At 42.5% G+C, this 22,055-nt stretch overlaps 1 protein-coding gene and 1 pseudogene across 1 annotated transcript; one reads left to right on the top strand and one right to left on the bottom strand.

Moving 5' to 3' along the window:
• Positions 1–223: 223 nt before the first annotated feature.
• Positions 224–14,149, bottom strand: LOC115104826 (follistatin-A-like). Its single transcript, XM_065007555.1, has 6 exons — positions 13,911–14,149; positions 13,009–13,200; positions 12,147–12,365; positions 4,439–4,663; positions 3,903–4,133; positions 224–1,200 (listed from the first exon to the last, which is right to left on the bottom strand). The coding sequence occupies exons 1-6, from the start codon at positions 14,002–14,004 to the stop codon at positions 1,184–1,186; spliced, it is 978 nt and encodes a 325-aa protein (XP_064863627.1). The 5' UTR covers positions 14,005–14,149; the 3' UTR covers positions 224–1,183.
• Positions 14,150–15,863: 1,714 nt separating this feature from the next.
• The window catches only part of LOC135563905 (molybdopterin synthase catalytic subunit-like), a 30,011-nt pseudogene continuing 23,819 nt past the window's right edge, over positions 15,864–22,055 (top strand).

Raw genomic sequence — 22,055 nt, 5'->3', positions numbered from 1 at the left:
TATTCAGCTATTATAAGGTGTATCATCCAGGCTGTATTCCAGGACATATTGATGAAGAAAATCCTAGTATTCCTGCTCTTCTTTCTCCTCTTCTTCCTTCCCCTCTTCCTCAAGCTTCCCTGTCTGATGACGGATATATGGAAGAACAAATTGTCTACTAGCAGTTGCATCATTGACCCTAACAACAGCACAGAATCTCACTGCAACATTAAGCATCATTGACCCTAACAACAGCACAGAATCTCACTGCAACATTAAGCATCATTGACCCTAACAGCACAGAATCTCACTGCAACATTAAGCATCATTGACCCTAACAACAGCACAGAATCTCACTGCAACATTAAGCATCATTGACCCTAACAACAGCACAGAATCTCACTGCAACATTAAGCATCATTGACCCTAACAACAGCACAGAATCGCACTGCAACATTAAGCATCATTGACCCTAAAAACAGCACAGAATCTCACTGCAACATTAAGCATCATTGACCCTAACAATAGCACAGAATCTCACTGCAACATTAAGCATCATTGACCCTAACAACAGCACAGAATCTCACTGCAACATTAAGCATCATTGACCCTAACAACAGCACAGAATCTCACTGCAACATTAAGCATCATTGACCCTAACAACAGCACAGAATCTCACTGCAACATTAAGCATCATTGACCCTAACAACAGCACAGAATCTCACTGCAACATTAAGCATCATTGACCCTAACAACAGCACAGAATCTCACAGCAAAATTAAGCATAATTTTTTTATTTTTTTATTTCATCTTACTAGGAAAGTCAGTTAAGAACAAATTCTTATTTTCAATGACGGCCTACGAACAGTGGGTTAACTGCCTTGTTCAGGGGCAGAACGACAGATTTTTACCTTGTCAGCTCGGGGATTCGATCTTGCAACCTTTCAGTTACTAGTCCAACGCTCTAACCACTACTAACGCTCTAACTAACTGCTAGTCCAATGCTCTAACCACCGCCCCATTGACCCTAACAACAGCACAGAATCCAACTGCAACATGAATCAAATTTTCCTTGACTTGATTCACTGACAGTCTGCTTCTCTTCTTCCATGGACCAGAGTACGGGACATAAAGAAAAGTGATTGTGGTTATGAGAGAGGCTGGAGGCTGAGAGGGGGGCTGGGCTGGGCAGTGGGGTGATGGTTTAAACCTGGTTTAAACCTGAAAACAGAGAGAACAGAACAGGGCTCATATACGCATCCTTATAACACAATACAACTTCATTTGATGCACAAGACAGGGGTCCAGGACCCATTTCTACAAAGGACCACCCTGTTGGAGTGTATTTGCCCTCAGAAAAGATTTATCTCCAAAACAAACAGCCACAGGCAGATGTAGAAAACCCCATCCAAAAAAGTATCCCATCCAAAACCCAGTCCTCATAATCCACATGCTGAAATAATTTAATTACAGCAACATTACTGTTTACAGGAGAAAAACGAGGCATTGTTGTAATTAGAGGGAGGATAAGCTGAGAGACACATGATCTATGTTATGAGTGAACCAAACATCATGGGAACAACAGAATGGCAGTAAACTATGAAGTGGTCAGTCATAAGGGTTGCCTCTACATTGAGAGAGAGAGAGAGAGAGGGAGAGAGAGAGAGAGAGAGAGACAGAGAGGGAGACAGAGAGAGAGAATGAGAGAGAGAGACAGAGAGAGAGAGAATGAGAGAGAGAGAGAGAGAGAGAGAGAGAGAGAGAGAGAGAGAGAGAGATAGAGAGAGAGAGTGAGAGAGTGAGAGACAGAGAGGGAGAGAGAGAACGAGAGAGAGAGAGAGAGACAGAGAGAGAGAGAGAGAGAGAGAAGAGAGAGAGAGAGAGAGAGAGAGAGAGAGAGAGAGAGAGATATTTTGCTGGTGGGCAAGACTACCTCATCATACTCTTACCAGTAAGTTGTTTTTGTGTAAGTGGCTTTGACACAGAGTTAAGTTAGGGATAAAAAGGCGACGTTCTGTACATTACATTGGAAGTCTACATTACCTTGAAAATAATGGACATTTTTTGTTATCTGTTGATATTTTTATTTTATAAGTGAATTCATACTTTTTCATCTTTTCTTTGATTAGTTTGATATATATGGATGCGACCCAGTCCCTTGTTCTTTACGTTCTTATCCCTTGCTTGCTAGCTAGCCAACAAACTACGGCTAACAGTCACAACCTCTGCAGTCAGAATAACAGAAAAGTAGCTGCATTTGCGTTTGTTTTAAGCTGTTTCCAATTGACATTAATTTGGATACATCCAAATGAATGACGGTGCCTGATTTAGCCTGGCATAGCTATAAAGGTTTGCCTTCTCGTCAGGACACTCAAGATAGTTCATTACGAGGAGATTGCACTGCATATCAAACATTAGGCTAGAAGCTAGCTAAATAGTTTGTTGCTAGCAAACCTGCCAATATGATGACCTAATTCAAAAATATCAATTGCTGAAAACAGCTGGTCAAACTAGAAACATGTGGGAGGATTTTTTAATATTTGTATTTATAATTTTTATTATTACCCTTTTTTCTCCCCAATTTCATAATTTCCAATTGGTAGATACAGTCTTGTCCCACAGCTGCAACTCCTGTATGGACTCGAAAGAGGCGAAGGTAGAGAGCCATGCGTCCTCCGAAACATGACCCCGCCAAGCCGCACTGCTTCTTGACACACTGCTCGCTTAACCCGGAAGACAGCCACACCAATGTGTTGGAGAAAACACAGCACAGCTGGCAACCGAAGCCAGCGTGCGTGCGCCCGGCCGCCACAAGGAGTCGCTATAGCGCAATTGGTCATGACTGTAACAGTAAGGACCTCAGAAATTCATGTTCATCACTCACCACACTAGGTCATTAGATGCTCCCCAAAAATAAGTCTCTGCAAAAACAAATCAAAGCTGGTAGTTTTTCCTGCGTTTACAATGTATCCAATTTCACTTTGTGTGGTTGTTGGTTTACTCTTCTGTAACTTTGTAGCAAATACGGTCTGCTTGTGTAGGTGCTGTCACGTTCTGAACTTTATTTCCTTTGTTTTGTATTTATTTAGTATGGTCAGGGCGTGAGTTGGGGTGGGCAGTCTATGTTTTTTTTCTATGATTTGGGGATTTGTATGTTTCGGCCTAGTATGGTTCTCAATCAGAGGCAGGTGTCATTAGTTGTCTCTGATTGAGAATCATACTTAGGTAGCCTGGGTTGCACTGTTTGTTTGTGGGTGATTGTCTATGTTGATTGCTTGTGTCAGCACAGTTCTCATTAGCTTCACGGTCGTTTATTGTTTTTGTATAGTGTGTTTCAGTGTTCAGTGTTTTCTTTATTAAAATTCATGATGAACACATACCACGCCGCATTTTGGTCCTCCGATCCTTCTCGCCTCTCCTCTTCAGATGAAGAGGAGGACGTCCGTGACAGGTGCTTATTGCATTATGATTGCAAAGTGTCCCGATATCTTTTCCAACTGTCCCATTATCTGGTTTTAATGCCCATTCTAGAATGCCCTTCTAGCCAATCAGAAATTAGTATTCAACAATGATCTGGTATAAGGGGACTAATATAAGGTGACTTTAATCACATTGGAAAAATTGTGTGAGGGATGTGTTGTAGTTGAACCCACATTATCTTTCCTCCAGAGTTTATCCTAACTTCCACTTAAGTTAAATGTTCACTTAGTCATGCATCGATGTCAATGGGAGACTAAGTGAAAATTCGGCTTAAGTGAAAGTTAGGATTTAGGATTATTATTTATGACTTTGGGTGAAGTGACTGAGGAAAAGCCTGTTTTGAAGTTTAAGACACTTTCTCATAAGTTCTCAGTGGGTGTGCGTCGCTGTGGTGCACAATGTAGGGAATAGGGTGTCATGTCACACATCAACCGTAGACTTACAGTTGCAGGATCCTGAGTGTTTGACCTCCAGGTGACGCTGCTGAGCGCATGCGGCTTGCCTCATGGAACACTCGCTGGGGTAGGTTTTGTTGTCGCTGGAGCACACACTCTCACCCGGGCGACTCTCCGGACATGGCTCGTCACACACAGAGCAGCGTCCGCGGCCACTCGCTTCATCCCACAGACACCTTTTCGCTCCCCGACACACGATGTCGCCACATGACCGGGCGTCTAGAGAGGAGACACACACAGAAGGCATCAGCCAATATTATCACACTCCCACACAGACCCAGGCCAGCACGGATCTATTTCTGATTCACACAGACACCATGATTCTGGTGATGGAGATAGATGTAGTGTCCTGTCTGTGTGTATGAGAACAGACAGAACAGACATGTTTGTGATGTTTATTAGGCCTACTACTCTGGTATGTTCTGACAAAGGTCTTGCGCATCAAAACACTGAAATCTTCATTGATCTAAGCGTGATGTATCAACTTTACAAACGGCACCCCATATTGATGCTTCAGTACTTACCAAGGCATTTCCCTTCGTACGCCACGCCGATGGACCTTCCCAGGATGCACGTGGCTCTCCTCAGATGACAGGCGCTGGCATAAACAACGCCGTCGTTGCCACACAGGTACTGGTCAGGTGATTTCACCTCTGGACACTGGTGATTACAGGCCACACAGTAGGCATTGTTGGTCTGGTCCACGACACACGACGCAGAGCCAGGGCAGCGAACTCCGTGACACGTCTCTGTGAATGGAAAGACACACACACACACATGTAGAGGCATGACTCACATGTGACACTATTCATGTCATGTGAAACATTCAAATTACACACAATTTAAACATTTCACAACTCTCAGGTTACACCAGGTAAATATTCCACCACCTGTGATGTTTATTTTTCCTTGCTGCTAGTCTATCTATACGCTTTCTTACTGCCTAAGTTTGACTTAGCTTATCTGTGATATCAGATGGCAGACTCCACCTCACACTTCTGGTCTTTTTTGGACCTGCAGACAGGGCCGGCTCCAGGCATAAGCGACATAACAGGTCTATTGAGAGTAAAAATAGTGAAATACACCAGGAGCAATTTCGAAATTTGGTTGTGCATCAGTAGTTTTTCTCTTGTTATGTCAGTCACTCAATTAGCTGACAATTAGCCATGTCAATGTTTTGATTGGTAGTTAGTCTAGCATGCTATCTAAACTTGTAGCAATCTTGGCTGAGTACCGACTGTGCCCAGGGGCCCTGACTTTCAGGGGGCCCCTATTGATTTTTTTAGTCATTCTCACTCAGATATCATATTAACATGGCATAAGTCATGGCAGAATGTGTAAAGTTATAGGAATTTAGCTTTAAAGGCCCCCAATAGAGGGAAATGCCATCACTATTTCGACATAATTTCTGTCCAATAGCAGAAATTCTCATTTAGGTTCCACCTCCGAAGAATGATGCATGCTGATAATACATATTCACGAATTGAGGGTGGGAACATGGAGTGGAGAAATAATATCAAGCAGGGCACTGGCATCCATCAGTGTAGCTAGCTAGCATGCTAACCTTATATAGCTAGCTAATGTTACTAATTGCCTCATTCAGCGCGACACATCTCCTTCACATAGAGTTGATCATGCTGTTGATTGTGGCCTGTGGAATGTTGTTCCCCACCTCTTCAATGGCTGTGAAAAGTTGCTGGATATTGGCGGGAACTGGAGCACGTTGTCGTACACTTCGAGCCAGATTATCCCAAACATGCTCAATGGGTGACATGTCTGGTGGGTATGCAGGCAACAGAAGAAATGGGACATTTTCAGCTTCTAGGAATTGTGTACAGATCCTTGCAACATGGGGCTGTGCATTATCATGCTGAAACATGAGGTCATGGTGGCAGATGAATGGCACGACAACGGGCCTCAGGATAACATACAATTGTGTTCATTGTCCGTAGCTTACGCCTGCCTATACCATAACCCCTGCCACCATGGGGCACTCTGTTCACAATGTTGACATTAGCAAACCGCTCGCCCACACAGTCTGCCATCTGTCCGGTACAATTGAAACTGGGATTCATCCGTGAAGAGCACACTTCTCCAGCGTGCCAGTGGCCATCGAAGGTGAGCATTTGCCCACTGAAGTCGGTTATGACGCTGAACTGCAGTAAATCCAAGACCCTGGTGAAGATGACAAGCAAGCAGATGAGCTTCCCTGAGATGCTTTCTGACAGTTTCTTCAGAAATTCTTTGGTTGTGCAAACCCAGTTTCATCAGCTGTCTGGGTGGCTGACGATCCCGCAGGTGAAGAAGCCAGATGTGGAGGTCCTGGGCTGGCTTGTTTACAAGTGGCCTGCGGTTGTGAGGCGGTTGGATGTACTGCCAAATTCACTAAAACAACATTGGAGGTGGCTTATGGTAGAGAAATGAACATTCAATTCTCTGGAAACCGCTTTGGTGGACATTCTGCTGTCAGTATGCCAAATGCACGCTCGCTCAAAACTTGAGATATCTATGGCATCTGTGTAATGGTCATGATGTTTAATCAGCTTCTTGATATGCCACACCTGTCAGGTGGATGGATTATCTTGGCAAAGGAGAAATGCTCACTAACAGGGATGTAAACAAATGTGCGCAATTTCTTTTTGAGAAATAAGCTTTTCATGCATATGGAACATTTTGGGGATCTTTTATTTCAGCTCATGGAACATTGGACCAACACTTTACATATTGCGTTTAGATTTTTGTTCAGTATAGATAAACAAGTTTGTGGAATCTGTACCAATCAAAGCAGTGGAATGTGGTCAAAACCATTCATCTTGGGGGGAGCGGGGTTCCAAAATGCAATCATATCACACGCAATTTTACAATTTATAAAATGGTCATATATATTTTTTTAATACAGACTAACTCAAAAATAAGTAAAACTTGACAAATTATCCAATGGGTTATGATAATTTGCTGGTAAAAAAGTGGAGTTGCAAAAACACAAGTGTGCACACCCTATTTTAATTTGCTCCATGGCTCAGGCAGCCAAATGTAGACTACAGTGAAAAGCTGTTTGGCTCAGCCAAACATGGTCTATTGTATTGCTCAGCTTAATTGCAACTCGTGAAGAGGAAGAACTTTGCAGGTGTTTCTGATTAGCCATGCTGGTGGGTGGTAACATTCAAACAAAACCCAGCCCTGAAAAGAAATGTAGACAGGAAAATATTAGCACGTCCTATCACAGAGGAAACGCACAGCATTGGTACTGAAAACATCCAAAGATACTACTTCAACCCAAAATATATCATACTTTGACTTAATTTATTACTTATTGATTGAAATCATTGTGCAACATCATGGGCATCGTCTTTCAGCTGAAAAAAAAAGTGAATTTCCGCACTTCTGGGCCTTTAAAACTGCTAAAATGTTCTCTCCACCCCATGGCAAAATGGGTTGAATTGCAGGAAATTAGCTGTAAAACTGCAAATTTCTTCTCTCTGCCCCATGGCAAAATTAGTAGAGTTGCATAAATTTTGTTATAACATTTATTTTTTTTTTTTTTTTTTTTTTAAATCTCTCCGCCCCAAGGCAAAATGTGTAGAATTGCAGGAAATTAACTTTAAAACTAAAATGTTTCTCTCCGTCGTACAGAGAGGGGCCAATAAAATCCCGCTTAGGGCCCCCAAGCGGCTAGAGCCAGCCCTGCATGCAGAACTAGAGCTGCCTAAACCCATCTGCCTCTGTGCCCATGCACCAAAACATGTTCTATGAATCAGGTCGATAGGGGAGTCTTCCCTGAGCTGTGTGTACTGTCTTCCCGTGTCTGAGTCTGTTGCTGTAATGCCTATTCTACAGCCTCCAGGCCATGATACTATACTCCTAAAAATAAAGGTGCTATCTATAACCAAAAGGGGTTCTTTGGTTGTCCCATAGCATAACCCTTTGAAGAACCTATTTTGGTTCCAGGTAGAAGCCTCTGTGGAAAGGGTTCTACAAGGAACCTAAAAGAGTTCTACCTAAAACCAAAAATGTAAGTGCTACCTAAAAAGAGTTCGACCTAAAACCAAAATGTAATGTCTAGTCTACTGTCTCCAGACCATGGTACTGTAATGTCTAGTCTACTGCCTCCAGACCATGGTACTGTAATGTCTAGTCTACTGCCTCCAGACCATGGTACTGTAATGTCTAGTCTACTGTCTCCAGACCATGGTACTGTAATGTCTAGTCTACTGTCTCCAGACCATGGTACTGTAATGTCTAGTCTACTGCCTCCAGACCATGGTACTGTAATGTCTAGTCTACTGCCTCCAGACCATTGTACTGTAATGTGTAGTCTACTGCCTCCAGACCATGGTACTGTAATGTCTAGTCTACTGTCTCCAGACCATAGTACTGTAATGTCTAGTCTACTGCCACCAGACCACGGTACTGTAATGTCTAGTTTACTGCCTGCAGACCATGGTACTGTAATGTCTAGTCTACTGTCTCCAGACCACGGTACTGTAATGTCTAGTCTACTGTCTCCAGACCATGGTACTGTAATGTCTAGTCTACTGTCTCTAGACCATGGTACTGTAATATATAGTCTACTGTCTCCAGACCATGGTACTGTAATGTCTAGTCTACTGTCTCCAGACCATGGTACTGTAATGTCTAGTCTACTGTCTCCAGACCATTGTACTGTAATATCTAGTCTACTGTCTCCAGACCATGGTACTGTAATATCTAGTCTACTGTCTCCAGACCATGGTACTGTAATGTCTAGTCTACTGTCTGTACTGTAATATCTAGTCTACTGTCTCCAGACCATGGTACTGTAATATCTAGTCTACTGTCTCCAGACCATGTCTAGTCTACTGTCTCCAGAATGTCTAGTCTACTGTCTCCAGACCATGGTACTGTACTGTCTCCAGACCATGGTACTGTAATGTCTAGTCTACTGTCTCCAGACCATGGTACTGTAATATCTAGTCTACTGTCTCCAGACCATGGTACTGTAATATCTAGTCTACTGTCTCCAGACCATGGTAATGTAATATCTAGTCTACTGTCTCCAGACCATGGTACTGTAATATCTATACTGTCTACTGTCTAGTCTACTGTCCAGAATGGTACTGTAATATCTAGTCTACTGTCTCCAGACCATGGTACTGTAATGTCTACTGTCTAACTGTACTGTCTCCAGACCATGGTACTGTAATGTCTAGTCTACTGTCTCCAGACCATGGTACTGTAATGTCTAGTCTACTGTCTCCAGACCATGGTACTGTAATGTCTAGTCTACTGTCTCCAGACCATGGTACTGTAATGTCTAGTCTACTGTCTCCAGACCATGGTACTGTAATGTCTAGTCTACTGTCTCCAGACCATGGTACTGTAATATCTAGTCTACTGTCTCCAGACCATGGTACTGTAATATCTAGTCTACTGTCTCCAGACCATGGTACTGTAATGTCTAGTCTACTGTCTCCAGACCATGGTACTGTAATGTCTAGTCTACTGTCTCCAGACCATGGTACTGTAATGTCTAGTCTACTGTCTCCAGACCATGGTACTGTAATGTCTAGTCTACTGTCTCCAGACCATGGTACTGTAATGTCTAGTCTACTGTCTCCAGACCATGGTACTGTAATGTCTAGTCTACTGTCTCCAGACCATGGTACTGTAATGTCTAGTCATGGTACTGTAATGTCTGTCTACTGTCCAGACCATGGTACTGTAATGTCTAGTCTACTGTCTCCAGACCATGGTACTGTAATGTCTAGTCTACTGTCTCCAGACCATGGTACTGTAATGTCTAGTCTACTGTCTCCAGACCATGGTACTGTAATGTCTAGTCTACTGTCTCCAGACCATGGTACTGTAATGTCTAGTCTACTGTCTCCAGACCATGGTACTGTAATGTCTAGTCTACTGCCTCCAGACCATGGTACTGTAATGTCTAGTCTACTGTCTCCAGACCATGGTACTGTAATGTCTAGTCTACTGTCTCCAGACCATGGTACTGTAATGTCTAGTCTACTGTCTCCAGACCATGGTACTGTAATGTCTAGTCTACTGTCTCCAGACCAGTACTGTAATGTCTAGTACTGTCTCCAGAATGGTACTGTAATGTCTAGTCTACTATCTCCAGACCATGGTACTGTAATGTCTAGTCTACTGTCTCCAGACCATGGTACTGTAATGTCTAGTCTACTGTCTCCAGACCATGGTACTGTAATGTCTAGTCTACTGTCTCCAGACCATGGTACTGTAATGTCTAGTCTACTGTCTCCAGACCATATACAGGCAGTACAGTTAGCCCCCTTGTGCCATACATGGGCAAACAATCGCTTAACCCAAGTCTGGAATAGTCTCACAAGTCAGATAATTATTTCAGAAATATCATACAGTGCCTTGCGAAAGTATTCGGCCCCCTTGAACTTTGCGACCTTTTGCCACATTTCAGGCTTCAAACATAAAGATATAAAACTGTATTTTTTTGTGAAGAATCAACAACAAGTGGGACACAATCATGAAGTGGAACGACATTTATTGGATATTTCAAACTTTTTTAACAAATCAAAAACTGAAAAATTGGGCATGCAAAATTATTCAGCCCCCTTAAGTTAATACTTTGTAGCGCCACCTTTTGCTGCGATTACAGCTGTAAGTCGCATGGGGTATGTCTCTATCAGTTTTGCACATCGAGAGACTGAAATTTTTTCCCATTCCTCCTTGCAAAACAGCTCGAGCTCAGTGAGGTTGGATGGAGAGCATTTGTGAACAGCAGTTTTCAGTTCTTTCCACAGATTCTCGATTGGATTCAGGTCTGGACTTTGACTTGGCCATTCTAACACCTGGATATGTTTATTTTTGAACCATTCCATTGTATATTTTGCTTTATGTTTTGGATCATTGTCTTGTTGGAGGACAAATCTCCGTCCCAGTCTCAGGTCTTTTGCAGACTCCATCAGGTTTTCTTCCAGAATGGTCCTGTATTTGGCTCCATCCATCTTCCCATCAATTTTAACCATCTTCCCTGTCCCTGCTGAAGAAAAGCAGGCCCAAACCATGATGCTGCCACCACCATGTTTGACAGTGGGGATGGTGTGTTCAGGTGATGAGCTGTGTTGCTTTTACGCCAAACATAACGTTTTGCATTGTTGCCAAAAGTTCAATTTTGTTTCATCTGACCAAAGCACCTTCTTCCACATGTTTGGTGTGTCTCCTAGGTGGCTTGTGGCAAACTTTAAACAACACTTTTTATGGATATCTTTAAGAAATGGCTTTCTTCTTGCCACTCTTCCATAAAGGCCAGATTTGTGCAATATACGACTGATTGTTGTCCTATGGACAGAGTGTCCCACCTCAGCTGTAGATCTCTGCAGTTCATCCAGAGTGATCATGGGCCTCTTGGCTGCATCTCTGATCAGTCTTCTCCTTGTATGAGCTGAAAGTTTAGAGGGACGGCCAGGTCTTGGTAGATTTGCAGTGGTCTGATACTCCTTCCATTTCAATATTATCGCTTGCACAGTGCTCCTTGGGATGTTTAAAGCTTGGGAAATCTTTTTGTATCCAAATCCGGCTTTAAACTTCTTCACAACAGTATCTCCGACCTGCCTGGTGTGTTCCTTGTTCTTCATGATGCTCTCTGCGCTTTTAACGGACCTCTGAGACTATCACAGTGCAGGTGCATTTATACGGAGACTTGATTACACACAGGTGGATTGTATTTATCATCATTAGTCATTTAGGTCAACATTGGATCATTCAGAGATCCTCACTGAACTTCTGGAGAGAGTTTGCTGCACTGAAAGTAAAGGGGCTGAATAATTTTGCCCGCCCGATTTTTCAGTTTTTGATTTGTTAAAAAAGTTTGAAATATCCAATAAATGTCGTTCCACTTCATGATTGTGTCCCACTTGTTGTTGATTCTTCACAAAAAAATACAGTTTTATATCTTTATGTTTGAAGCCTGAAATGTGGCAAAAGGTCGCAAAGTTCAAGGGGGCCGTTTACTTTCGCAAGGCACTGCATGTGATAGACTGGAAATGAACACCAAGTCTGGCCATGGTACTCACTGACCCTTATACACATACTTTATAAATGAATCGGTCGGGTTGCAAAATTCATGAAACGTTTCCAAAATTCTTAGAATCAGGATGGAATAAACAGGGATGGAATCCTCCAACCGGGATATCTGGAAAACTTGGGAATTTTGGGGAAAGTTTCATGAATTTTGCTACCTTAATCCCGAGGGGGACTTACTGCGGCAGCGTCCGTGGTACTGGACCTCCAGGTCAGGATGGTTCCTGCAGCGGGCCCTGAGCATTGTACACTCATCCTTGTAGGATTTTCCATCCGACCCACAGATGGACCCCCTCCTTGTGACGTTGGAGCAGTCTGGAGCACACACACACCTGGGCTTGTTCCTCTTGTTCATCTTGCATCTCTTCCCAGGACCGCAGTCAACGCTATCGCATGTTTCTGGGATGGATGGAGGGAGGGAGGAGGGAGGGAGGGAGGGAGGGAGGGAGGGATAGGTGGTTGGTTGGTTGGTTGGGTGATTGGATGGATGGATGGATGGATGGATGGGTGGATGGATGGGTGGGTGGGTGGGTGGGGGTGGGTGGGTGGGTGGGTGGGTGGATGGATGGTTGGTTGGGTGGATGCATGGATGGATGGGTGGGTGGGTGGGTGGGTGGATGCATGGATGAGTGGGTGGTTGGGTGGATGGATGGGTGGTTGGTTGGTTGGTTGGTTGGTTGGTTGGTTGGTTGGTTGATTGGTTGGTTGGGTGGGTAGGTGGGTGGGTGGGTGGATGGTTGGTTGGGTGGATGTGGATGGATGGATGCATGGATGGATGGATGGATGGATGGATGGATGGGTGGGTGGATTAATTTAGGAACAAATCAAGTCATCATACATAATGAATATGATATATGGCCAAATTCCTTTATCAAAACCCATTATAGCAGGATACTATATGGAGAGTCATTATAGTTCATTAACATATGACATGCCATACACATGATAACATGTTGGAGTTTTTTATAAGAAGTTCCACCAGAATAAGTTCCATCAGAATAATGTTGCACCACTTGAAGTCATGATATTGATCATCACTCACCTTTACAAGGTATGCAATTAGGCGCGCCTCCATTGAAGATCATCCATCGGAACAGCGTGCTGTTGGGCACATCTTCCTCGGTCCATGCGGTGCCCAGACGACCACTCCGGCAGCAGTCCTCTCGGGTCATCCCGGACATGTAGAGCACCTGGCACCGGCCGTTCTTTCCCTGCTGCAACCAGCAGTTACCCGCTGGAGAGAGACGTTCCGTGTCCAATTAAAGTATCGTATGCGCACGCGTATAACGGTAGGGTATTGCCTTATTTGAGCATGTTACATCTTTAACAACGCCAACTTTTCCCCATAACACCCTATATCCATTTCTACTTTTTTGTTTAGAGAAAAGTTCTACAATACAGGTTATGACAAATGTGTTCTGATTGCGTAAAGACCAATAAATCCCAATGCAGCGTGATTTCACCGGAGGACTCCAGGGAGGAGCTGCGTGTACTCACTCCTCCTTGGGACCCACCAGTCCATCTGTCTCAGGCTATCAGCTCAGCTTGTAGGAGAATGACCCACTTGCAAAGGTATAGGAAGTCACATTGACTATTCTCCGAACCTATTATGCAATAAAGCTTGTACCTGTCCGTCTACCAATTGGTCATAGATTTTCTTTCAGACTAGGCCTACCCATGCGTCATTTTATGATTGATCGCATGTTTTGATTAACTACGTTAGATCCAACATATTTTGCTTTAGACACAATCCCAATCATTCAAGACAAATCTGAGTACACAACCCACACAATAACCCATATTTTCTTATGAGTTATTTGGAAGATACATGTACTGTTCTCGCTTGGCTGATGCTTCAATGTCGCCTACAATTTGACCATAAAAAGTTATACCATCCTTACTCAATAGTATAACTGGTCACATAATCAATCACAGCATACTCACCCTGGACTTTGTAGTCCTCCATAAAGTGAGTGAACCACATAAAAAGTGCAATCACGCCTTGACGGAGCTGTGGTGTTTGTAGCATCCTAAACATGGGAACGGATGGGAGAGTGGCGCGAACGACTGCAGTCCTGACGCGCAGCGGATAAGTTGTGTCTGTGCGCACGCGATGCAAAGCTCAGTGAGTGACTGTCAAACTGTCTGACTCCGTCTCTCTTTTAAAATCTTTAAGGGTCTCTAGCTAAATATCTGAAGTGGGCGGTCTTCAAATTGGTGGGGTGGGGGATATTTTTGCTGTTGTATAGTTCTCCATTCATCAGGTCCTGAACAGTAACTAGACTCTATAGAGTTTCTCAATAGTGAGTGTGCATTAAAGTATTTTAAAGAATGGTTTCGGGGCAGGAGTACTGACGACATTGCTGCGTAAAGAGATGGTCAAGAACACAATGTTGATCAGACAGTTGTACCTGTGTCATCAATTGTACACCTACTGAAACGACATTAGTTTGCTGTTGTTTGCTCATTTTAGTAGCGTAAAATGTCAGCTGTTTTGAGATGTCATTAAAAGTTCGTATGATGCAGTATATTCGTTATCAGAGTTATTCGCAAGAAATACAAATACAATAGGGTTAAATATATGTGCGTTTCTTTCTCCAAGTGGGCTAGTACACCCACTGGCCCACGCCGGTTTTGGTTATGCGTTAATCTTTCTAAATTCTCCATTGCTGTGGATAGATAGCCTATAAGAAATGATAATAATAGCCACAGGAATACAACCATTCCAATAATAGATTGGTGAGTAGTTTGGCCCTCGCTCTCTGGGGTCAAACATATAAATATAGGCTGTCCAATCCCGTCTACAAAGAGGCTTTTAAAGATAAACATATACATTAGCCAACGCTTAGCTGTTGAGCTGCCTTAGTGTGAATAGCTTCCCCCATATGTCGCAACGCCTTAACAGGGGGCATCTCACATGTGCCACCTCTGGACAGGTAGACTACATTTACGTCCTCAACCATAACGGCTCTGCTTTCAAATGGTGATATCGTGCGCCCTCCGTTGGTAGACATCTAGAACTGCACCTCACCTGGTCCAGTTTCTTTGTGCTGGTGCCAATGTGTGCCAAGGGTGTGCCAAGAGAGCAATGATTTTGTGATAGTTGAAATTATCAAATCGAATGACCTAACCTCTAATAATCTGTTAAATGGTTCAATTGAAATTTCTAACGTTTTGCAACCGTTACATATTAGTCATAGTTTATATAGGCTAAACCTCAAATAGCAACACAACATAGACAGAATAAGAAGTGAGCATATCAACTATGCATGATAGAGGGGAAAATGTGGTTTCAAATGATCTTTATGGCATAATTTTGATTTGTTTGGGTCTAGCCTATATGCATTAGGGGGACATCTAGTGGTCTGTCCGCAAGAATAATATTGGCGTGAATGTGTACGCCTCCTATTTCCTGCATACCAGTCAGCTGACTGCGAGGATGAGCGACTGGGGAGGTAAATACACATGGTCCAGGGTCTGGCAGTAGTAACATTGTAGCCTACATTCATTTGATCAATGTTGCGGATACAACTTCATTCATGACTACCGAAGTAAGAGCAATAGGCTGTTTAAGAGTGTTGACCTGTCACTGTCATGTTGGAGAGTTCTGCAAATAGTGGTTTCAAATAGCCTGGCAAATGAACACTTTTAAACAGCCTATTGCGCTCATTTGAAAGCACTATTTGCAGAACTCTCCAACATGACAGTGACAGCTCAAGGTTTATCTGAATTGTTTGCGTCTCTCTGTCATGAGTGGAACTACAATTGATTAGTGTCTTACTGTCTTTAGTTTATTTTTCCAGCAGAAATCTATCTATCTCTACTAATTCCAGTTTTACTTATATGATCCCCTGACTGCTTATTTTAGCTTCCTCATCCCTCATTCCTAACACAGAGATGTCTGAGGAAGGAGGAAGGGGTCCGAGGGACCTGATCAAGGTGACCCATGACAAGCTCTCTGTGGATGCAGTGTAAGACTCCTCACCAGCCCCTCCTGTGGTGCAATTTCCATCTTCATAGTTGAGAAGGGACTTTACACATATCTCATCTTCATATACAGTATCAGTCAAAAGTTTGGACACACCTACTCATTCAAGGGTTTTTCTCTATTTTTACTATTTTCTACATTGTAGAATAGTAGTGAAGACATCAAAACTATAAAAGAACACATATGGAATCATGTAGTAACTAAAGAAAGTGTTCTCACGAGGACCGCTCTCAAGAGGACTGCCACAGGAAAGGAAGACCCAGAGTTACCTCTGCTGCAGAGGATACGTTCATTAGAGTTACCAGTTTCAGAAATTGTAGCCCAAATAAATTCTTCACAGAGTTCAAGTAACAGACACATCTCAACATCAACTATTCAGAGAAGACCGTGTGAATCAGGCCTTCATGGTTGAATTGTTGCAAAGAAACCACTACTAAAGAACACCAAAAAGAAGAAGAGACTTGCTTGGGCTAAGAAACACAAGGAATGGATATTAGACCGGTGGAAATATATCCTTTGGTCTGATGAGTCCAAATTTCAGATTTTTGGTTCCAACCGCCATGTCTTTGTGAGACGCAGAGTAGGTGAATGGATGATCTTCGCATGCTTGGTTCCCACCGTGAAGCATGGAGGAGGAGGTGTGGGGGTGCTTTGCTCTTGACACTGTCAGTGATTTATTTACAGTTCAAAGCACACTTAACCAGCATGGCTACAGTATTCTGCAGCGATAAGCCATCCCTTCTGGTTTGCGCTTAGTCGGGCTGTCATTTGTTTTTCAACAGGACAATGACCCAAAACACACCTCCAGGCAGTGTAAGGGCTATTTCACCAAGAAGGGGAGTGATATAGTGCTGCATCAGATGACCTGACCTCCACAATCACCTGACCTCAACCCAATTGAGATGGTTTGGAATGAGTTGGACCGCAGAGTGAAGGAAAAGCAGCCAAAAAGTGCTCAGCATATGTGGGAACTCCTTAAAGACAGTTGGAAAAGCATTCCTCGTGAAGCAGGTTGAGATAATGCCAAGAGTGTGCAAAGCTGTCAACAAGACAAAAGGTGAATACTTTGAAGAATCTGAAATATAAAATATATGTTGATTTGTTTAACATGTTTTTGGTTCCTACATGATTACATATGTGTTATTTCATAGTTTTGATGTCTTCACTATTATTCTACAATGTAGAAAATAGTAAAAATAAAGAAAAACCCTTGAATGAGTTGGCCCATATGTGTTATTTCATAGTTTGAATGTCTTCATTAAAGTATATTTAAAACCAAAAAATTTGACTTTTACTGAAGTATCAAAATTACATTTGATTGCTAAAATATGCTTAAGTATCAAAAGTATAAATCATTTCACACTCCTTATATTAAGCAAACCAGACGGCACCATAACTTTGACATTTTTTTGAGGATAGCCAGGGGCACACTAACACTCAGATATCATTTACAAACAAAGCATTTGTGTTTAGTGAGTCCATCAGATCAGAGGCAGTAGGGATGACCAAGGATGTTCTCATGAGAAGTGCCATTTTCCTGTCCTGCTAAGCATTTGAAATATAACGAGTACTTTTGGGTGTCAGGGAAAATCTATGGAGTAAAAAGTACATTATTTTCTTGAGAAATGTAGTGAAGTAAAAGTTGTCAAAAATATAAATAGTAAAGTCCAGATACCCCAAAAAACTACTTCAGTAGTACTTTAAACTATTTTTACTTAAGGACTTTACACCACTGATCAGAGCGCACCCATTTACACTGAAGGCTTGTGTTAGTCTTTAGCTCAGCAGGCTAATACAGTCAGTCTCGTGGCACACAATAGACCCTGGTTGGAAGTTTGAACACAGTCGCTCACAAATGTTCAGTCAAGGCCAGGATGTCCGTGATGGTTATTAATTAATTATTTCAGGTACGACAAGGAACAATTTTGAGGGGAAGAAGGTGGTGCAGTTGGTGTATGAAGCCTATGTCCCTATGGCCCAATCAGAATTCAGGAAGATCTACACAGACATCAGGGCAAGATGGCCCACTGTCATGCACATCTGTGTCCGTCATCGACTGGAGTGAGCTTCACAAAACTCTCTGTGTCGCATTCCTGGTAAACTAACTAACTAACTAACTAACTAACTAACTAACTAACTAACTAACTAACTAACTAATAACAGTGTTGTAACTCTGAGACAATAACTCTGTTACTATGTGAGACTATGGGCAGGGAACTCTAACTTTATGAGAGACTGCTTCAAGACTAAGTTAATTCTTCTGTTTTCCAAACTGGTGCCTGTGAATGAGGCCTGTGTGATCATCGGCATCTCATCTCCTCACAGAGGGAACGCTCTGGAGGCAGTGCAGTTCTGTATAGACACCCTGAAAGCCACCGTGTCCATATGGAAGAATGCAAAAACACCCTGAAAGCCACCGTTTCCATATGGAAGAAGGTAAAAACACCCTGAAAGCCACCGTTTCCATATGGAATAAGGTAAAAACACCCTGAAAGCCACCGTTTCCACATGGAAGAAGTTAAAAACACCCTGAAAGCCACCGTTTCCACATGGAAGAAGGTAAAATCACCCTGAAAGCCACCGTGCCCATTTGGAAGAAGGTAAAAACACCCTGAAAGCCACTGTTTCCGTATGGAAGAAGGTAAAAACACCCTGAAAGCCACCGTTTCCATATGGAAGAAGGTAAAAACACCCTGAAAGCCACCGTTTCCACATGGAAGAAGGTAAAATCACCCTGAAAGCCACCATTTCCATATGGAAGCAGGTAAAAACACCCTGAAAGCCACCGTTTCCATATGGAAGAAGGTAAAGACACCCTGAAAGCCACCGTTTCCACATGGAAGAAGGTAAAATCACCCTGAAAGCTACTGTTTCCATATGGAAGAAGGTAAAAACACCCTGAAAGCCACCGTTTCCATATGGAAGAAGGTAAAAACACCCTGAAAACCACCGTTTCCATATGGAAGAAGGTAAAAACACCCTGAAAGCCACCGTTTCCACATGGAAGAAGGTAAAATCACCCTGAAAGCCACCGTTTCCATATGGAAGAAGGTAAAAACACCCTGAAAGCCACCGTTTCCATATGGAAGAAGGTAAAAACACCCTGAAAGCCACCGTTTCCACATGGAAGAAGGTAAAAACACCCTAAAAGCCACCGTTTCCATATGGAAGAAGGTAAAAACACCCTGAAAGCCACCGTTTCCACATGGAAGAAGGTAAAATCACCCTGAAAGCCACTGTTTCCATATGGAAGAAGGTAAAAACACCCTGAAAGCCACCGTTTCCATATGGAAGAAGGTAAAAACACCCTGAAAGCCACCGTTTCCATATGGAAGGAGGTAAAAACACCCTGAAAGCCACCGTTTCCATATGGAAGAAGGTAAAAACACCCTGAAAGCCACCGTTTCCACATGGAAGAAGGTAAAAACACCCTGAAAGCCACCGTTTCCATATGGAAGAAGGTAAAAACACCTGATCATGTAGTTACAGATAGATAAGCAAATCACGTTGTTTATAATCTAATATGTAATAATAATATAATATAATAATATATAACATTTACCAGATCTTTTATCCAAATGCGACTTAGTCATATGTGCATACATTATGGGTGGTCCTGGCAATCAAAGCCACTTTCCTGGCGTAGCAAGCACCATGATCTGAGTTACAAACACCATGATCTACCAACTGAGTTACAAACACCATGATCTACCAACTGAGTTACAACACCATGATCTACCAACTGAGTTACAAACACCATGATCTACCAACTGAGTTACAACACCATGATCTACCAACTGAGTTACAAACACCATGATCTACCAACTGAGTTACAACACCATGATCTACCAACTGAGTTACAAGCACCATGATCTACCAACTGAGTTACAAACACCATGATCTACCAACTGAGTTACAAACACCATGATCTACCAACTGAGTTACAACACCATGATCTACCAACTGAGTTACAAACACCATGATCTACCAACTGAGTTACAACACCATGATCTACCAACTGAGTTACAAACACCATGATCTACCAACTGAGTTACAACACCATGATCTACCAACTGAGTTACAAGCACCATGATCTACCAACTGAGTTACAAACACCATGATCTACCAACTGAGTTACAAACACCATGATCTACCAACTGAGTTACAACACCATGATCTACCAACTGAGTTACAAGCACCATGATTTACAAACTGAGCTACAAACACCATGATCTACCAATTGAGTTACAAACACCATGATCTCCCAACTGAGTTACAAACACCATGATCTACCAACTGAGTTACAAGCACCATGATCTACCAACTGAGTTACAAACACCATGATCTACCAACTGAGGTACAAACACCATGATCTACCAACTGAGTTACAAACCCCATCATCTACCAACTGAGTTACAAACACCATCATCTACCAACTGAGTTACAAACACCATGATCTACCAACTGAGGTACAAACACCATGATCTACCAACTGAGTTACAAACACCATGATCTACCAACTGAGTTACAAACACCATGATCTACCAACTGAGTTACAAACACCATGATCTACCAACTGAGTTACAAACACCATGATCTACCAACTGAGTTACAAACACCATGATCTACCAACTGAGTTACAAGCATCATGATCTACCAACTGAGTTACAAACAACATGATCTACCAACTGAGTTACAAACACCATGATCTACCAACTGAGTTACAAACACCATGATCTACCAACTGAGTTACAACACCATGCTCTACCAACTGAGTTACAAACACCATGCTCTACCAACTGAGTTACAAGCACCATGATCTACCAACTGAGTAACAAACACCATGATCTACCAACTGAGTTACAACACCATGCTCTACCAACTGAGTTACAAACACCATGCTCTACCAACTGAGTTACAAACACCATGCTCTACCAACTGTGTTACAAACACCATCATCTACCAACTGAGTTACAAACACCATGATCTACCAACTGAGTTACAACACCATGCTCTACCAACTGAGTTACAAACACCATGCTCTACCAACTGAGTTACAAGCACCATGATCTACCAACTGAGTAACAAACACCATGATTTACCAACTGAGTTACAACACCATGCTCTACCAACTGAGTTACAAACACCATGCTCTACCAACTGTGTTACAAACACCATCATCTACCAACTGAGTTACAAACACCATGATCTACCAACTGAGGTACAAACACCATGATCTACCAACTGAGTTACAAACACCATGATCTACCAACTGAGTTACAAACACCATGATCTACCAACTGAGTTACAACACCATGCTCTACCAACTGAGTTACAAACACCATGCTCTACCAACTGAGTTACAAGCACCATGATCTACCAACTGAGTAACAAACACCATGATCTACCAACTGAGTTACAACACCATGCTCTACCAACTGAGTTACAAACACCATGCTCTACCAACTGAGTTACAAACACCATGCTCTACCAACTGTGTTACAAACACCATCATCTACCAACTGAGTTACAAACACCATGATCTACCAACTGAGTTACAACACCATGCTCTACCAACTGAGTTACAAACACCATGCTCTACCAACTGAGTTACAAGCACCATGATCTACCAACTGAGTAACAAACACCATGATCTACCAACTGAGTTACAACACCATGCTCTACCAACTGAGTTACAAACACCATGCTCTACCAACTGAGTTACAAACACCATGATCTACCAACTGAGTTACAAACACCATGATCTACCAACTGAGTTACAAACACCATGATCTACCAACTGAGTTACAAACACCATGATCTACCAACTGAGTTACAAACACCATGATCTACCAACTGAGTTACAACACCATGATCTACCAACTGAGTTACAAACACCATGATCTACCAACTGAGTTACAAACACCATGATCTACCAACTGAGTTACAAGCACCATGATCTACCAACTGAGTTACAAACACCATGATCTACCAACTGAGTTACAAACACCATGATCTACCAACTGAGTTACAAACACCATGATCTACCAACTGAGTTACAAACACCATGATCTACCAACTGAGTTACAAACACCATGATC

This window comes from Oncorhynchus nerka, linkage group LG22, assembly GCF_034236695.1.
Source record: "Oncorhynchus nerka isolate Pitt River linkage group LG22, Oner_Uvic_2.0, whole genome shotgun sequence".
Lineage (NCBI taxonomy): Eukaryota > Metazoa > Chordata > Actinopteri > Salmoniformes > Salmonidae > Oncorhynchus > Oncorhynchus nerka.
The sequence above is the reverse complement of the archived record's forward strand: the minus strand, read 5'-3'. Positions and strand labels throughout refer to the sequence as shown.

What these genes read in the sequence shown, in the direction of transcription:
- LOC115104826 (XM_065007555.1), bottom strand. Translation starts at nt 14,004, where the DNA reads ATGTTTAGGATGCTACAAACACCACAGCTCCGTCAAGGCGTGATTGCA. An exon ending in GGAGGACTACAAAGTCCAGG is followed by an intron (nt 13,201 to 13,910) that starts GTGAGTATGCTG and finishes GTCTCTCTCCAG; the next exon opens with CGGGTAACTGCTGGTTGCAG. An exon ending in GTACGAAGGGAAATGCCTTG is followed by an intron (nt 4,134 to 4,438) that starts GTAAGTACTGAA and finishes TCTCCTCTCTAG; the next exon opens with ACGCCCGGTCATGTGGCGAC.